The sequence below is a fragment of the Podarcis erhardii genome, assembly GCF_964252035.2.
Source record: "Podarcis erhardii genome assembly, chromosome: 5".
In the NCBI taxonomy this organism is placed as follows: Eukaryota; Metazoa; Chordata; class Lepidosauria; order Squamata; family Lacertidae; genus Podarcis; species Podarcis erhardii.
In genome coordinates, this window is record NC_138509.1 from 11,946,601 (window position 1) to 11,964,676 (window position 18,076).

Here is an 18,076-nt window from a genome sequence, read left to right on the forward strand (position 1 = left end):
ATAGGTGATAACCACCCCGGGGTCTTATTTTCTAATAAGTCTTTATATTTTGTCCAGACATTAAACACTGCTTTCCTTACAATAAGGTTCTTGAAATTCTTGTGAATCTTAACCTTGTCATACCACAGATATGCATGCCATCCAAAAGCATTGTTAAATCCTTCCAAATCTACAAAATCTTCCAAATCTTACAAAAGCCAGTATTGACATATCTCAATCAACGGAGTACCGCTAAGCACAAAAATCCCAACAAAATGAATTGTCCACATTCTTGTCTCTAGATCTTCCGTGGTTTATTTCTCTTATTGCCAGAATTCTGCAACTGAGAGAGTAATAACATCAGACCGACCACACGCATTGCCACCAACACCAGGAATCATGTCCATGCTTTACTCAAAGGAATTGATGAAGACCGTCAGTTACTAAGGTTGCCTTATTGCAGGGCAAACAATAAATCACTAAACTTTTTAGAAATCTTTTTCTGGCGTACTGTGCTTCAGGTTGCACTTATTATCATCTGCCCATAACTCGTGGAGTAAGAAATGCGCAAGTTCCCAATAGAACCATACCCCCCAGAAGAAAAAGGTGGTGTTGGATGAGACACCTTGTACAAGCTTGTCTCAATAATATTCTTTTAGTAACCAAAGAGAGACTCATGACTTCTCTCTAGCCAAGCCTATGGCTTCCAGCCACTGCAGCAAGATAGGCATTCGAATGGATAACACCAAGAAACCCCTAACCGAGAGTGTGAGAACTTCTGATATAGAGGGAGACCTGCCCCTCTGTCATTGCTAACACCAAAATAGGACACTGAGTCCCAGATCTAGACCAGATAAAATCCGGCAGTAGAAGAAGTTATCATCTACAGATCACTTCCGAAGAGTATACAGTGCATATATATCTCAGGATCAAATGCAATTATTCTTAACATTGTTAATCACTGTGATTACGCACCAGGTACCCACCTAAGATGTCATCATGTGCAATACACATTTGGACCAACAGCTTGTACTTTCTGATTTTTATGGCGTAGGTAATCAGAAAGCGGAATGGAAATCCAGTTATAAATCAAGTATTTTGAGTCCCAGTCGTGTTCTTTTGCAAAAAAACACTGGGCTGCTAGCGATGCATTTCGAGGTAGACGGCACTTTGTGTGTGAAACAGTATATAAAGGTATTTAAAGCAGAGCACCAGGCACCAACCAGCTCACTACATATGATGAGCACAGCATCACTTTAAAAGCTGACTGCAAAAAGTGTCGGATGGACAGCACACACCCAGCAATAATATGTCAGGTAAACTCTGGTTTTAAGTTCCAGAGTCCTTCCCCGCTCGGCCTCCTATAAAAAGTGCAGAGGTTTCTCAGGAGCTCTCGAAAGACCGAGGACTGTTCCACAGTCAGTTTTGATTCAAACTCCTGCAGTATTTCCTGAGTGCTGGCTTGACCAGGCACCCGGGCCTGGAAAGCCAAGAAGTTTCGGACGTCCATCAGTAACTCTTGATGTTCTGAAGCTACAGAGGGTGCAGCTGCTCCCTGCGGGAGATTCTCCTCCGTTTGACTGTCAGCTGTCTGGGATACAGTCAAATGGTTTCTTTCCCTCATTTTAGCTAGCAGAGATGATGAGTCCATGGCATTTGAAGAAGACTCTCCTGCTTCCACCCTTCCATCAAAGTGAGCGGGAGAAATATTTCTGCTTTTATTCTCTTCTCTCCTTTTCTCAAGATCCTGCAAACAGAAATGGGAAAATACTGAAGGAAGCTCTCATATACACAGAACCTCATCCCCTTGTGAAAAACAGCAGTTAATAGCGAGAACAACAACAAAAATCTTCTGTAGATGGCGAACTGCCAAGGAAGTGTGAGCCCAGAAGTTTACAGGTCCATCTTTCCTTGGTCACGATATCTCTGTGGCTTTATAGCTTAGTGATCAAGTAGCGGAAGGGCCAGTGTCACACCAGCCCTGTTTTACACTCTCAATTCAAGTCATATTGGACCTATCAAAAATCTAGAAAAAATATATATGTAGGAAAGCATTTTCAAAACAGCAAAGGAGGTGATGATAATCTGCCAATGCAATGGGAACCGGTTGAAATTATAGACACACAAGATGCTTTCGTGAGAAGGTTTTGGGTAGCTTTTCATTTGTACAAGTTTGAACACTTATGGTGTCTTCTGTCTGCACAATGGCTAATCTGGATCCAGCCAATTGTGATTTGAAAACACACAATTCTAATTTCCTTATTATTTCCATATATACACAGAAATTGTGTGTGTGTGTGTGCGCGTGCACACATGTACACATCATTATATTGCTGTATAATGAATGTAATTTATAATAATTATTTGTAGCATATTTTATCATCTCTCTGGAAGATCAAATTACATATTCTGTGCTTCACCGGAAAACAATGGTTTTTTAAACTGAACAGTAACAGATGTGTTTTGTTAGCGCAAGTGTTAGCACTGAACACTGACAAATATATCAAACGACATCACATTAAAGTGGCAATCACTTTGCAAAGGGTGATATTTGTCTACATTTTGATAGCTTCAATGGATTATATAATACAGGCATGGCTTCTTTTGCACTTAGTTTGACTTAAAACTGCATTTTTACTTGTCTCAGTCTCAGCCCCAGCTGCACTACTGAAAGGAAGGAATAATGCTCCTGTTTTTAAGTTTAACTCAGCTAGATTGAGCAGTCAGCAAGCAAATGATGATCTCTGCTGGGAGCTTTCAAGCTGTGGAATGATGTTGTAGGCTTGTCATATGAAGTGCTTATTCACCTTGCATTTCTTTCCTGGAGATGGAGAGGAGGTAGACTCTGTCACCAAGGTTGGGTTCCTCTTCTGACCAAATCTGCTTCTGAAACATACCAAAGAATTGCACACAAATTCTTTGCAAATGTATACCCGTGATAAGATAGATAAATGCAAGGGAATGCAGAGACCTTTTTCCACCCGTGAATAACTTTCTGGGGACTGCATGCTCATGGTGGGCGAAGCCAGAGGCAAAAGTGGATGCAGCTGGAAGATGTGACTTTTACTTTGTACAGTAGGTTACATTCCAGCCATGTGAAGGCCAGAGGTTTCCACAAACCTATAGCCATCTTTCCACACACACCCCGACAATCAAGAGGCATTATCCTAGTTCAAGGGCACATTTCAGCCAGACAAAGCGCTCAGTATACCTGAAGGAGTGTCTCCACCCCCATCGCCAAACCTGGACACTGAGGTCCTCCTCCCGAGTGTCTTCTGCTCTTCCCCTCATTGCAAGAAGTGAAGTTACAGGGAACCAGGCAGAGGGTCTTCTTGGCAGTGGCACCCTCCCTGTGATACGCCCTCCCTTCAGATGTCAGGGAGATAAAGAACTATACAACTTTTAGAAGACATCTGAAGGCAGCCCTGTTTCGGGAAGTTGTAATGTTTGATTTTATGTTTTAATATATGCTGTAAGTGGCCCAGAGTGGCTGGGGCAACCTAGACAGATGGGTGGGGTACTATTATTATTATTATTAGGTAAAGATAAAGGGACCCCTGACCATTAGGTCCAGTCATGGCCGACTCTGGGGTTGCGGCGCTCATCTTGCTTTATTGGCCGAGGGAGCCGGCGTACAGATTCCGGGTCATGTGGCCAGCATGACTAAGTCCTTTCTGGCGAACCAGAGCAGCGCACGGAAACACCATTTACCTTCCCGCTGGAGCGGTACCTATTTATCTACTTGCACTTTGACGTGCTTTTGAACTGCTAGGTTGGCAGGAGCAGGGACCGAGCAACGGGAGCTCACCCTGTCGCGGGGATTCGAACCGCCGACCTTCTGATCGGCAAATCCTAGGCTCTGTGGTTTAACCCACAGCGCCACCCGCGTCCCTGTTGTTGTTGTTGTTGTTGTTGTTGATATTGTTTTTTTATTATTATTATTATTATTATTATTATTATTATTATTATTATTATCAGATAGGCTGCAGAACAGCTCAGGACAGCTTCAGAGCACCTTGCAACTGTTCCGCTTAGGCACAAGCCCAGCTCCATGCTGCTCTGTGGGAGATTATGAGGGCTGAAGCAGAGAATCCAGGCAGCAAAATGAGTTTAAAATTTGATCGTCCATTTACCTTTCTCCTCTTGGTGAAACTTTACGGAGGTAAAGCATAATGGTACCGGAAGTATACAGTTGTACCTTGGCTGTCGACCGGAATCCGTTCTGGAAGTCAGTTTGACTTCTGAAAACATTTGACAACCAAGGTGCAGCTTCCAATTGACTGCAGGAGCTTCCTGCACACAATCGGAAGCTGCATCAGAATTTGGCTTCCAAAGAATGTTCGCAGACCGGAACACTCACTTCCGGGTTTGCGGCGTTCGGGAGCCAAAATGTTTGACTCCCAATGTTTGACTTCCAAGATACGGCTGTACTTCAGATATACAAACTAGTAAAAGTCAATGAATCTGAAAGTGGCGCCATAGACCTTACTTTGTTCTTGCTGGAAAACCAGCAGAAGTGGCTCCCTGGTATCGCTGCCGAGAGATCTTCAGCACTCTGAGGGCATCCTGAGCAACACGATTGGCTTCTGCTTCCACCAGCACGTAATCCGGACTGGAGGCTTCCATAATGGCATCGTGTTTCATTACACTGTGTATTCCTGGGAAAAAGGAGGAACATGGCTTGCTTCAAAAATCAGAAAGCACATTTTACAAGACCAATGGAGGGGCTTAGGCATGGGTGGTGCCAGGGGGGCGGGGAGCAAACCCCCCAAACAAGGGAAAAGATTTATAATGAATTGAAAAAAATGTTGAAATCTACATTTATAAAGAAACCAGAGGCCTTTCTTCTTGGAATAACAGGTTTGGAATTGCTGAAGAAAGATGTTAAATTATTTTTGTATGCCACAACTGCTGCTCGTATTTTGTTAGCTAAAAAGTGGAAAACCCAAGAATTACCAACAATAGAAGAATGGCAGATGAAGATGATGGATTTTTCGGAGCTAGCCGACCTAACCGGAAGAATCCGTGACCAGAAGGAGGAGGAGTATCGGGAAGAATGGAATAAATTTAATGATTATCTAGTTAAATTTGTTAAGGTAAATTAACTGAAAATAGCTTGCAGATACTTAACTGGCTTAGGGTTTTATTTATGTTAAGTGATGAATTAATATGTTTAATTCCATAAGGTGAAGATTTAAGGATGTTAATGTTTAAGTTAAATTTCATAAGAATTGGGATTTGGAAAACCGTTAAAAGGACATGCAATGAAATTCAACTAAGGGGAAGCGAGGAAGTCACCAAACAAAGTCAATAAGTGTAATTTTCAATAAGGCTATGATTTATGTTTGTATGTGTGTTTGTTTGTGAAAACTAATAAAATTTTTGAAAAACAAACAAACAAACAAGGAGCTCATGCTCCACCATTTGCCCCCCATTTCTGAACCTCTGTCATTAACAAAAGCTGCAATTTCTCTCTCTAGCCCACTTAGAAATATACCGTATTTTTTGCCCTATAGGACACACTTTTTCCCCTCCAAAAATGAAGGGGAAATGTGTGTGCGTCCTATGGGGTGAATGCAGGCTTCAGGAAGCTATCCGCAAGCCTTGGGAGCTCCACGCTTCTATTCTACTTAGTGTATGTGTGGGGTTTTGTGTCAGTGTCACTTATGTGGGTTCTCTTTACTATTTGCTTGTATTCCTTTGGTGGTGAGAGAGGTTGGGGTGCCCTAGGGTGTGGTTGGTTGTCTTTGATTGGCTGTAGTGAAATTTGTTTTTGTGTGTGAGTGGTGTGTGTGTGTGTTTGGATCAGGTTAGCCAGATTGATTTGTATGCTGTTGGTGGGTTCTTGTTGTCTTGTTGGGCTGTGTATGTGATAAAGTGTAACCATACTGGGGTGAAGGTACTTTCCTCTATTTGTCCCTGTGTCAGTTTCAGTTTGTTGGTTAGTTTTTCTAATAAGGCTGTTTCCCATACTATTTGATACCATTGGTCTATGTTTACTCCTGACAGATCTCTCCAGTGCCTGGCTATGATGTTTGTGGCTGCTGAAAGTAGGTGGGTTATGAGTTCTTTGTGTTGTGAGTGGGCATTATTGTCTTGGAAGATGTTTAGTAGGGCCAGTTCTGGGGTGACCTCCTATCTCTTAAAGTATCCTGGGCCCACGTTGTTCAGGGCTTTGTCTATTAATACAAGAACCTCGAACCTCGCTGGTAACATCTGGCAGTGCAGATGTTTTAGCAGAGGTGGCACACGCTGCCATCCGCAATGGGCCTTCTGGGCCTGTGCCAGGCTAAATTCTGCACAAGGAGAGAGTTACCTGATTTTTTGAAAAGCTTCTCCAAAACATAATCCTCAACTTTCTTGGGATGCTTTTCTTCCTCGCTGTCCTCCTTTCGGTACTTTCTCTGCTTCACAAGGTGAGGAATCCGCTGGCCCTCAAATCTGGCATCCCGAGAACGTTCCCGCTTCCGTGGCCTGTGCTTGTGATGTTTCGTTTTCGAGGTGTGCTTGCTGCAATTATTCTCCGGTTCCTCATTCCCATTCTGCGCCTGGCAATGGCTATTTTTCTCATGTACGAGATCACGCCGACTTTCAACAAATACGCTTGTATCACCAACGGGAAAGGAATCCAAACATGCCATGTTCTCGGGCGCTTCTTTCTTCTCCAACTGCGCTCCCTCATCACCGGATCCTAAAGGTTTCTCTTCCACTCCACTCAATGGATCTGTAGGAGCAGCTGCTGTCATCCGAGGATCGCTTTTGGGAGGACTGCAAATCCGAGGAGACACTTCTGTGCTGTGCTTGACTGTTTCATCTGGTTCTGTTGCTGCAGTAGGTGAACTTACACGCTGTCTTTCCGAGAAGGCATCTGGCAGCCTGGTGCTTGTGGGTGATGTACGTCCTGCAAGGCGGTGCCGTCGCTTAGAAGCATCAGTTAAGTTCACAGCTTTACGCTTTAACTGCCATTTGGGTGCTGGAACATCAGAGCCAGTGCCTGAAATGAATTACACAGAAAATCACTGGCTGTTGCTATCCCATGTTTTGTTGTGCAGGTGCTACAATTCCTCATCAGACATACCTGCAAATATAGCGCTGGTTTCGGTCCCTTGTGTCCCATCTGGGCTGCTCAACGTAAAGAGTTCATAGAGGTCGTTTGATTTGAAGAAGCGCCTCTGCTTTGGATCCTTCAACACTCTATTTGTTAGAAACTGTTTGAAGATTTGTCTGGAAAAAAACACAGAATTTTGTGTTAAGATATGCATAGCTTTCTGTTCAAAGTACTAAACTTAACATTGCGAATTTTACCCCAGGGAAAAATTACACAGTGCAGCAAGACTCTTGCTTCACATGAATGCTCTGAGTTGCTTTGGTAACTTTTAAGCAATCCACAAACTGCTAACCATATGAGTTTACTGCACTTAATCTCATGACACACCAAAGATATATCCCACGAGACACTGTTTATCCACAGCAGAAAATACAAACAAAAAGGAAATCCCCATAAAAGAGGAGGAAGGGGAAAGAAAGCTAAATCCAGCAAGAAGTTTGGCAGAGGGTTCAAACCAACAAGCTATAATAAAAATTGCTTCAGAGATGGTAATATTAAAAGAAAAACTTGAGGGGAGTGAGAATATGGAACTGAGGGAAGCTATGCTCATCATTAAGCCTATCAATGATAACTTTTAACACTAAATTCACACTAGTCACCCACATAGTACCTGCTTCAGGGGCTTCCTGATACAGAGCCAACATTTTTCTGGTACATTTGCATCCCAGCATCTCATAATAAAAGAACCAAGCAAACCCCAGCCTACAGAGGGCAAGTGAGATGATCTTAAAAGCTTAGAGACTGGTTAGAATAAAAACAACTTCTTCGGGACTTGAACCTTAGTCTCCTGTGTCAAACCTACAAGCTGTGGCTGTGCACTGGCCAGGCTTAGATGTCACAGCCAAACCATGGTTAGGACACCAGGAATATGATGCAGAACGTATTGCGTTTTTCTTTACAGCATGTCAGTGAGGCCAAGAGAAGGGTCCTGTCATCTGGGCAGCCCAGGACCTCCATACTGCTAACGCAGCAGATTGACTTCACCCCCGGAGGTGCACTCCACTGACAGAGGGATGCCAACAACAGCAATAAGGCTTCTCCTCAGCTTCCAGGTTCATGATAATTCTATTTACTGTGACATCTAAATCAGACAAACGATGATTGTTACTGAGCATAATTCACAGATATTACGGTTTGAGATAGGTTCCTAATTCTGGCTTGGAAGTGATCTATGCTCCATACAAACTTACAGCCGACTCTCAGTTACTGAACCATTGTTTTGCTCATGATGTCTGAGCCGCTTATTTCAGGCACAAGCAGCTCCTGTCCTACTGGAAGTGGCTACCAAATGTTATTCTCTACTGTCAGAAAAGGCTTCCTAAGGCTTGTTGGATGGAAGAAGCTAGATCCACGGATACAGGTTTGAGTCAATTTTTACAGAACCAGGGCATGCAAACTTTTGTTACGCTATACTGCCAGCCTTTAAAGTGTTGATCCGTTCTGGGACAGGGTGGGGTGGTTTTGAAGGAAGGAAGGAAGGAAGGAAGGAAGGAAGGAAGGAAGGAAGGAAGGAAAAGAAAGGACACCTTTTCTCTTTCCCATGTTTCCAAAGACCTTCCTTTGTGTGCAATGTGCTTTGTGTTCAGCCCAGTGGCGTAGCGTGGGGGGTGCAGGGGGGGCCGGCCGCACCGGGCGCAACATCTGGGGGGGGGGACACGCGCTCGCCGAAGAGCGAGTTGCCGAAGAGCCTCGGGCACAGGCTGTAGCAGAGCCCCATGTCTTGCGGAACCGACGAGCTGTGCGCGCGTCTGGGCTGAAGGCGTCCGGCAGGCAGCGGCTCTCAGCGCTTGCCGCGGTCCCCGAGCGTCAGGACCACGGAGGGCGCGGCAGGCAGCCCCTCCTCACAGCCCCGCCGCTGCTGCTGCTGCAGCTGCTGGGCCATGTTGCATTTTCCTCGCCTCTCTGCCCTCCTCCTCCTCCGGGCAAGCGGCGTCGTTTGGGCGGCAGCGCCAGCGGCAACTCGCCTCAGATCACCTGACACGGACCCGCCGCCGCCGTGGCTACCTTACCGTAAATACCCCAGCCCAGGCAGCAGCAAGAAGAAGCTGGCAGCGGCAGCAGATTAGGGGTTAGGGGCGCAAATTACTTGCCTTGCCCCGTGTGCTGACAACCCACGCTACACCGCTGGTTCAACCCCCAAACTGAACATTTTGTAGCTATGTAATAGCTGCATTCACCAAGATATACACAAGCAGCATGCACTTCCAAGTAGCCCATCTCCTGCCACTGCGCTCCTTGCTTAGCACAAATGGTGACACACAAGCCAGAACATACCCCTTTCCCCCAGCCCTCCTCCCATCCATGGCTGGAATTTCTCTTTGCACATGTTGTCGGCATGGGCTGAAAAAGAACACGATGCAGCAAAACGGCTGAAGCTAAGTAGATTTGAGCCTGGTTAGTGCCTGGATGGGAGGCTGCCTGAGAACCCTTTGTACACCGCTTTAAGTTTCACAGAAGGGGAAAAAAACAGCAAAATACAAATAAATGCTGTTCCTCAGAGCTGCACCTCATGAAACACTAGCAAGTCAATGTGAGTGTGCCACTCACCTGTGGTAAATCTTTTCTTCGATAGTGCCAGCAGTAAGAAGTCTGTACACGGTTACTTCTCTCATCTGGCCTATTCTCCAAGCACGTTCGCGAGCCTAGAATACAAAGAAGTGTTTTGCAAACGGCATTTTCAGACACAACATTCCGGAAGCCAGACCAAATTAAAAGCCTTGACTAATTGCTTAAAAGCAGCCACATCGCCGCCTTTAGAAAAAGAAGCAGAGATGCAATTTTTGGCATGAAAATAGTTCAGGGGAAGAGGATTAAATCCCACTCCATCCGCACTGTGATTAAAAACTGGACCAGGATTCCCAGAGCTACGTTTTCTAAAGGAAGAGATGTGAGTGGTTCTAAGCACATTTGGCTAAAACTCCTTCAACATGGATGTGCAGACTGGAAAACCACAGTAGTTCAACATCCTGAGCCTTGCATGCTTCTGAATGGTCAAAGTTAAGACATCCTGGCTCAAGGCAGATGTTGAACTGGCTTATTTATAAAGGTACATGTCAGATTTAATATTCTTTTCCATGAAACCTACCTGAGTGTCTGTGCTGGGATTCCAGTCAGGGTCATAAATAATCACTCTGTCTGCACCCGTCAAGTTAATACCAAGCCCACCGACTCGAGTGGTAAGTAGGAATACAAATAAGGATTCATCCTGTAAATACATACACCATAAGGCACATTTAGGAAAAGTTTAAAAATGTGTTTGTAGGTCTTTCCAGCCTAAGGATGCAGTGAACATGCTTCTTGGCTGCCCAAGGTTGTAAAATCCTAAACATTTTTACTTGGGAACAAATTCCACTAAAATAAAGCTAAAACTAACTTACACCTGTGATTCACATATAGCAAACGTAGTTATTTGCATGTGCGTTCGAAGGAGCAAAGCCAAACATCTGCAAAGTTCAAGTGCTAAGAATTATTACAGCTGATCAAATAATTGTTGTGACATTAGAACTGAACAGAATAGTTGAAGGAAAACCTTTATTCATTGTTCCGTCTGAACTGTGAAACTAAATTTAAACCCTGCCAGGCTTGAAATTCAAAGGGTGGGTGGGTGGGGTGGGCAATTTATGCAGTTTTAAAAACTATTTAGGAGCTATGGAAGTGATAAATAATAATCACAGTACAGTGGTACCGTAGTTCTCAAACTTAATCCGTTCCGGGAATCCGTTTGACTCCCGAAACTGTTCGCAAACCAAGGCGCAGCATCCGATTGGCTGCAGGAGCTTTCTGCACTCAATTGGAAGTCATGTTGGATGTTTGGCTACCGCAAAATGTTCGCAAACTGGCACGCTTACTTCTGGGTTTGCAGTGTTTGGGAGCCGATTTGTTTGACAACTAAGCTGTTTGAGAACCAAGGTACCACTGTAACTTTAATTTTAAATATTGGTGCATCTTCGAATCTCATCCTTTCCTGTTATGTAGCAGCAGCAACAACAGCAGCAGCAGCAACAATAATAATAGTTATTATCGGAACCTGGTAAATGTTTTGTTATTTTGAGTAATCCCTCATTCAAAATGTGTTGGGAATGCTGCACCTGTGTATAGTTTCAGAGGTTTCCTACAAGTCTTTTCATCTGAGTCTTGCTCTTCTTGTTAACCCTTACCAAACTGAATGCTAAATTCAATGCTTCTCCAACAATGATCAGAGACTACCTGGCTGATCCAGAGTTTCTTACCTCATTAAATCTTGCAATAAGGGGTTGCCTTGATGCCACTGTTGTGGTACCATCCATCTTTAAATAGGAGTAGCTTCTCTGCTTTAGAAACGCTTCGAGAATGTGCAGCATCTGCAAAATTGAGGGGGGGGGGTAAGATTTATGCTGAGCAGGAAAACAAAATCAAAACAGTCACTGTACAGCATAAAAACTAATGGCAGAGATCATGATGATGATGACTTATTAAATGTCTATACTGCCACTCGTCCGAAGATCACAGGGTGGTTTACAATATAAAAACAGAAAAATACATTTAAACACTTCTCTCGTACAGAAATTGTTTCTGCCCACCCATGCCTAATAAATTCAAAGTAGGTTCTAAGTAGGACATTTTTCAGCCACAAATTAAAATCCAGGTCTTGGTATGTGCAACTGAAATTAGAGTAGGAAATGCTCTCACTAAAGTAGTAAAACCTGAATTTATTCATTATCTAATGGACTTAAAAATGGAAGATTCACTTTTACTCCTTTTTTTAAAAAAATACCAGTTAATCCAATTAATAGCTATCTTATTTAGGTATATTAAAGGCTTGGTGCTAGCGGATGTCAGGGAAATTGTTCAACATATATTGACAGTGGCATGAGCAACTATCTGTTATAATTTGGGGGGGAGGGGAGGGAGAAGGACTCCAACATTGGAATGGTAAAACTGATCAACAGAGTCATAAAAGCGAGGCAATCTTATCTCTTTGTTGAAAAATCTAGTTTTCATCATTGAAAACAGGTGTAAGAAGTGCAAGAAAATGTAAATCCACACACATTGTTGAGAATATTGTGAAATATTTTATGTATTGGAAGAAATTGGCATATGCATTTCTATTTGAATTCTTTAGGTGGTTCTATGTTGGAAATTTGCATCTATTTATCTACTATGTATCTTGCTAAATTGTACCCTGTTATTTTTATTTTTCTCAGTACAGTGGCAAAGGACCCCTGACCGTTAAGTCCAGTCGCGGACGACTCTGGGGTTGCAGTGCTCATCTCGCTTTACTGGCCGAGGGAGCTGACGTTTGTCACAGCTTCCAGGTCATGTGGCCAGCATGACCAAGCCGCTTCTGGTGAACCAGAGCAGCGCATGGAAATGCCATTTACCTTCCCGCTGGAGCGGTACCTATTTATCTACTTGCACTTTGACGTGGTTTCGAACTGCTAGGTTGGCAAGAGCAGGGACCGAACAATGGGAGCTCACCCCATTGCAGGGATCTGAACCGCTGACCTTCTGATCAGCAAGCCCTAGGTTCTGTGGTTTAGACCACAGCACCAACCGCACCTCAGTTTAAGAACAGCCCTGTTTACGAACTATTCGGTATACGAACTCCGCAAAACTGGAAGTAGTGTTCTGGTTAGCGAACTTTACCTCAGTTTGCGAACGGAAGGCCTCCTTAGGGAAAGTGCGCCTCAGTTTAAGAACAGCTTTGGTTTAAGAATGGACTCCCGGAACAGATTAAGTTCGTAAACCGAGGTACCACTGTATTGTTATCATGTATTTATTTGAAAATATAAATGAAAACATTTGTGCATATTCCCCAGGCATGTCAATCAGAAATACACAGAACCTTGCCCCTTGGCTTTAAAACATTGCTTTCTGGGAGGATTCTGCAGGCATCTTTCTAGTGTGCAGCATCAGGTCACAGCTGTGGACTTTAGACAGAGAAGATGCAAAGTGTGACTTACCTGCCGAGACTGAGTAAAGAGAAGTACTCTGTGGCCTTGCTTGTGCCATATTTTCAGCAGAGACTCTACAACTATCATTTTCCCAGAACGCTTCCAGAATCCAAAATGGTCTTCTTCCTTCAATTCTTCATCAGGGACACCCTTCAAAATTTTAGGACCACCGGAAAAGAGGTCTGGGTGGTTGCAGATCTTTCTCAGGGCCACCAATCCGGAGAAAATCTACACGGAGGATAGCCAAATGTTTATTCTCTGCATGTTCCGGTCCTTCCACATTTAAGCCAGCATAACAGATCAGAATGAAAGCAAGTGGACACTGGAAGAAGGTTTTCAACAAGAGACTAGGGCTCTTATATCGCAACATATCACCAGCTAAACTTTGCAGTATATTAAGGCATCTGGGAGGAGGAAAGAAAGCGGGGAGGGAAAAGGCAGCTGCTGGCCATGCAGACGATTTGTGTCACTGTGTGCAACTTCTGCCTCTTCCTGGTGAGGCTGGGCAGACAGTGCTGCCCGGGGCAGAGCCTATAAGCCTGGGTACCGCATGACATGGCACTGCAGAGCTGTCCATTTCCCTGGAACCGCCAGCTGTGGCTCGTCCTGACGACAGCCGCTTGCTGCTTAAGAAGAAGTGGCTACCAGGAGCCACCATTCTGCTTGGTGCAAGGAGGGAGGAGGCGAAATGGAAACAAGAAGAAATTCCAACGAAAGAAGAATGGCAGACGAAATGAATGGACTATGCAGAATTGGACAAAATGGCAGGAAGGATTCGAAACCTGCGGGACCAGAGATTTACAGAAGATTGGAAGAAGTATATGAATTATTTGAAGGGCAACTGTAATCAACAAATTATGCTAGTAGGACCACAATATACGAAGTGTTACAAAGTAGAAAAAGATAGAGTTATTGGTTATGAGTTTGAAATGTTGTAGGGAAGATAAGAAATGCATACTGAGAGATTAGATTGGAAAATTTTCAGACAGGATTGATGGAAGTCAAAAATTTGAATAAGATGTAAAAGTATGTTTAATTACTGTTGAAAATGAGATGTTAAAGAAAACACTAATAAAAAAATATTTTTTTTAAAAAAAAAGGAGGGAGGAGGCAGCCTGCCAGCGCTCGCACGGCTAGAAAAAGATACGAAGATGTTGGCAGGCAGGCAAGCACGACTCCCGAGTCTGGTAGCTGCGCCGTAGAGGGCGAGTGGGCAAGCATTAGGTGGCCTACTGAAGTGTGCAATGCCGCTGGCACAAGCAGGGACTCGCGATACATTGCCTGATTGGAAATTCTGAAATCGCTCTCACAGTTTTAACCTTAAACCGGTTTCAGGCAATGCACTGATACATCTCCCAGGCCTACGAAAGACGTTTATTTCTCCCTCAGTAAAACTACTATAATTCTCATGCCAAATAAGTTATGCACTGTCAAAGGTAATGGGTGCAGAATTCACTCTTTCAATTCCACCGCCACTCCTCTGCTTTTCTTCCTACAGTGCTTGTTTTCACTGAGACATATGCACTACATGAAAATGCAGCTCCTTAGACTGAAGACGTTGGCCAGCGCGAATTTAAAGGATAACTGTAAAGGTAAATATGCTATGTTGTCAGTTCTGTTAACTTCTCATGCCTACTAACTAACCCTCTGCTAGTGCTCTGCTAAGCTGTTTGACAGCAAATGGAAAAGATGAACTTTTTCCTTTCATGCTATCTGGCACGCCAATTTCTTTCTCTGCACTGACCTGCATGTCTCCGTTGAGAATCTGATAAACCTCTTTGGAATCGATAAACGTTTTGTATACTTGGTGCTGCTCATCTGTCAAACGGCAAAACAGTACCTAAAAAAGAGACACTGCAGACATTATTACATGTAGAAAGTATGGAGCTATACTTAACATGAATGAAAAATACAGATCTTTCCCCAAGGAGCTCACGATCTATGAACTGGCATAGGTTTTGCTTTTATCACAGGGCTGAGCAGCTCAGTGGAGACTTTCCCAGCCCCTGGGCTCATCATCTGTTAAAACTCACGAGTTGCAGCCACAACATAGAATTTCCTCACCCTTGGTCCTCAAGGGGAAATCTTACTTAATTCTATATTGTGAGCTCTGCAGAGTTCTCCTGCTTGCTAATATCAGCCTGTGCTGCAACACAGTTATACATAATTTATTTCATGTTCTTAAAGTACCCAAATAAGCTTAGATCCGACAAGAAAATAAATATTGCAAAAAACAAACAAACCCCTTTCTCAGGGCGGAGTAAGGGGAAGTTCCATCGTTAGAAGCAGACGTCTGTTGCATGAATAGAACAGCAGCATTGGATATAACCCATATCTTTTACTACGAGGTCAGAATTCATTAAATTGGTGGAAGTGTGTCACAAGGAAGCAACAGGAAAGCAAGTGGGGCAATGTACTATGGTTATCCCTGTGACTTCCCACCCTAGACATGCAGTGAGCTGCTCAAACCATAACTTCACATGTAGCCTCTCTCAGATAAATTTCGGGGTGCAAAATATAGAGTCAAACAATACCTGCTCATTTTTCTCCGGTAGTGACAGGCTCATTTTAACATCCGCCTTCATTCTCCGCAACAGATAGGGATTAATTGTGTCCCGTAAAATGCAAGCACACTTATATGCTGTTTTTACCTTTTGAAGGGAAAAGACAACACCAATGCTAGTTTATTAATCATACTTGCTGTTCACATTTTACCCCAAACTTCTCACTGAGAGCTCAGCATAATACGCATGGGGCTTATTCCATTTTATCCTCTCGCAAAAACAACTGTGACGTGGGATAGGCTCAAAGTACGCTGACTCAAAGGTTACCTGTTAGGTTTCATGATTGACTGGAAATCCTAACGCTGGTTCTCCTGGTCTGTCCAACACTCCAACCAGTGCACCACACTGAATATTTATTTTAATGTACTTTGGAGGATAAAATACTTTGCTGGTTAGTGAAAACTGGTTAGTGAAAACTTAGATAAAATACTTTGCTGGTTAGTGAATACTTTGCTGGTTAGTGAAAATGTACTTTGGAGGATAAAATACTTTGCTGGTTAGTGAAAACTTATGATGGCTCAATTTTTTTTTTAGTGCCTATTAGCACTTTTGTTAATTTTTACCTGATTTTTGTATGCAATAGTTTTTATTGTCTGTTATATGAAAACGCAGCCTTGGATTGTCTGATGAAGGGCACAATTAAGAATCCAGTAAATAATAATAGTAATAGCATGTCTTCATTAGCCGGAGATCTAAGTCTTATTTAATTAGTTTTGAATTGTGGTTTTATTCTGCACGGATTTTAGGATTCTCTTTGTTGTTTACTGTTTTATTTTTTTTAATGTTAACTGTCCACGAGATGATAGGACATTTAGTGACTGTGTTAGAACATGGCCTGGAACTGAGCTTTCAACGGGACCTGCCCAAGGCACATTTTCTGAGAATTGCATTCTTTACCTGAACTGGAGAGGCATTGGAATAGCCTCCCATGGTTATTGGAACAGAAAATTGCTCCATGAAGACAGGAAGTGTTCCTAGTTTTCCTGGAAATACGAAGTCAAAGAGGGACCACAGCTCTTTTAGGTTGTTTTGCATAGGTGATCCAGACAAGATGATTCGATGAGGAGTGCAGAACTGTAAATGCAGGGAGAAGCGTATTCATGTCATAATAAAATACAGAAAAGTGCAAATTCCACCAACAATTTACACATGACACAAAGTCTCTGAAACATGGCCTAAGCGTGAAGTAAGTGTTAAGACCAAGTTTATCACTAATTTAACCAATCGAAATGCTTTTGTTTTTAAAGAGTCTTACCTGTTTGCAAGCAACCGTGACTGCAGCATTTGGATTCCGAATTTTATGTCCCTCATCTAGAATCACATAATGCCAACTGTAACCATGGATGTTATCTTGCAGCATGCGAATGTAAGAGTAGGAGGTTATCAGAATGCCACTACATGCTACAATTTCCTGAATCAATTTTACCTGCAAAGAGAACAATACGTTGTCAATTACTGAAACTATGAGAGTCCATAAAGCAAATACTGTTTTGGATAATCAATGTCCCAGGCAGCACTAACACGGCAGCACTTGTCACAGGACTTAAGCATGCATTAAAAGAAACACGTTTCATTCCAATATTACAAGGGGGAAAATAGCAAGTCCCGAAAAGCCAAATCTAGGACTGAACAATCCTCCATTACAAGGTATGAGTTAAGGCACTAACAAATTCAATTGTATCTCTTCCCCTACCCTTAAAAAAGCATGAACACTGTAAGTTAAGACACCTACTTTGGCTTCAGCATCGTGTATGCAAGTAAGGATACTGGGCTCACATAGAGTTGAGCGAGTCACAACAGGGCACTACAAAGCACTGAGAATGCACTATGAATATAGCAGAGCAGCAAATTGAGAACTTGCTGTGCTGCATCAACTTGATTTGCTGCTGTGTCACTATCATCTCTTCCTCCCCTTACAACTTCCTGAGGAACAAACAGACTAGGACTTGATTTTTTTTTAATGTCTTTTTTAACAGAAAGGGAAAAAAAACATTTATTTTAAAAGGAGACTAACTTTCATGAATAGTTATTGAATTTGATACCGCTAGAAAAGATCTCTAATGCCAAATGTCTATTTTTGTAAGGAATCATATTTCCAAAAGGAGAAAGGAAGTATGATCACTAGTTAATGAAATTAACAGATTCAGTTTACTATGGAGGTAAAAAAATAGACTCTCTTGCCCCTATAGTAAAATCTGATATTTTTAAGCCCCCACTGCAACCCACATTCATTGCATCTATTTCCTAGCAATGGTCTACTGCAGAATACTATAGGCATCTCTACTCAAACACTTAAGACAAATCATCTCAGGCGATTTCAAATTAAAAGCTTGTAAAATATGTAACCTCTCCTAGATTTTGCAATTAATAGGGGATGTCTGCAATTAGCCTGACTTACAGAAGGCTGCTACAATGTTGTCATTAAAAGATGTTTTGTGAAAGTGCTCCTGTTATTATGGGGGCTCAGGAGACCAATCCCTCCTAGAGGGCAA

The 18,076-nt window shown here is 42.9% G+C and overlaps 1 protein-coding gene across 1 annotated transcript in view; it reads right to left on the minus strand.

Annotated features, from left to right (window-relative positions):
• Positions 1–268: 268 nt before the first annotated feature.
• The window catches only part of ERCC6 (ERCC excision repair 6, chromatin remodeling factor), a 46,878-nt gene continuing 29,070 nt past the window's right edge, over positions 269–18,076 (minus strand). Inside the window, exons 8-20 of the mRNA XM_081864201.1 lie at positions 16,840–17,010; positions 16,482–16,658; positions 15,555–15,671; positions 14,765–14,860; positions 13,030–13,248; positions 11,317–11,427; positions 10,173–10,292; positions 9,635–9,729; positions 7,058–7,203; positions 6,296–6,973; positions 4,469–4,637; positions 2,787–2,865; positions 269–1,726 (exon numbers count right to left, since the gene is read on the minus strand). Coding sequence (XP_081720327.1) covers positions 1,292–1,726; positions 2,787–2,865; positions 4,469–4,637; positions 6,296–6,973; positions 7,058–7,203; positions 9,635–9,729; positions 10,173–10,292; positions 11,317–11,427; positions 13,030–13,248; positions 14,765–14,860; positions 15,555–15,671; positions 16,482–16,658; positions 16,840–17,010 — 2,613 coding nt within the window. The 3' untranslated portion in view covers positions 269–1,291. The remainder of the gene's footprint in view (positions 1,727–2,786; positions 2,866–4,468; positions 4,638–6,295; positions 6,974–7,057; positions 7,204–9,634; positions 9,730–10,172; positions 10,293–11,316; positions 11,428–13,029; positions 13,249–14,764; positions 14,861–15,554; positions 15,672–16,481; positions 16,659–16,839; positions 17,011–18,076) is intronic.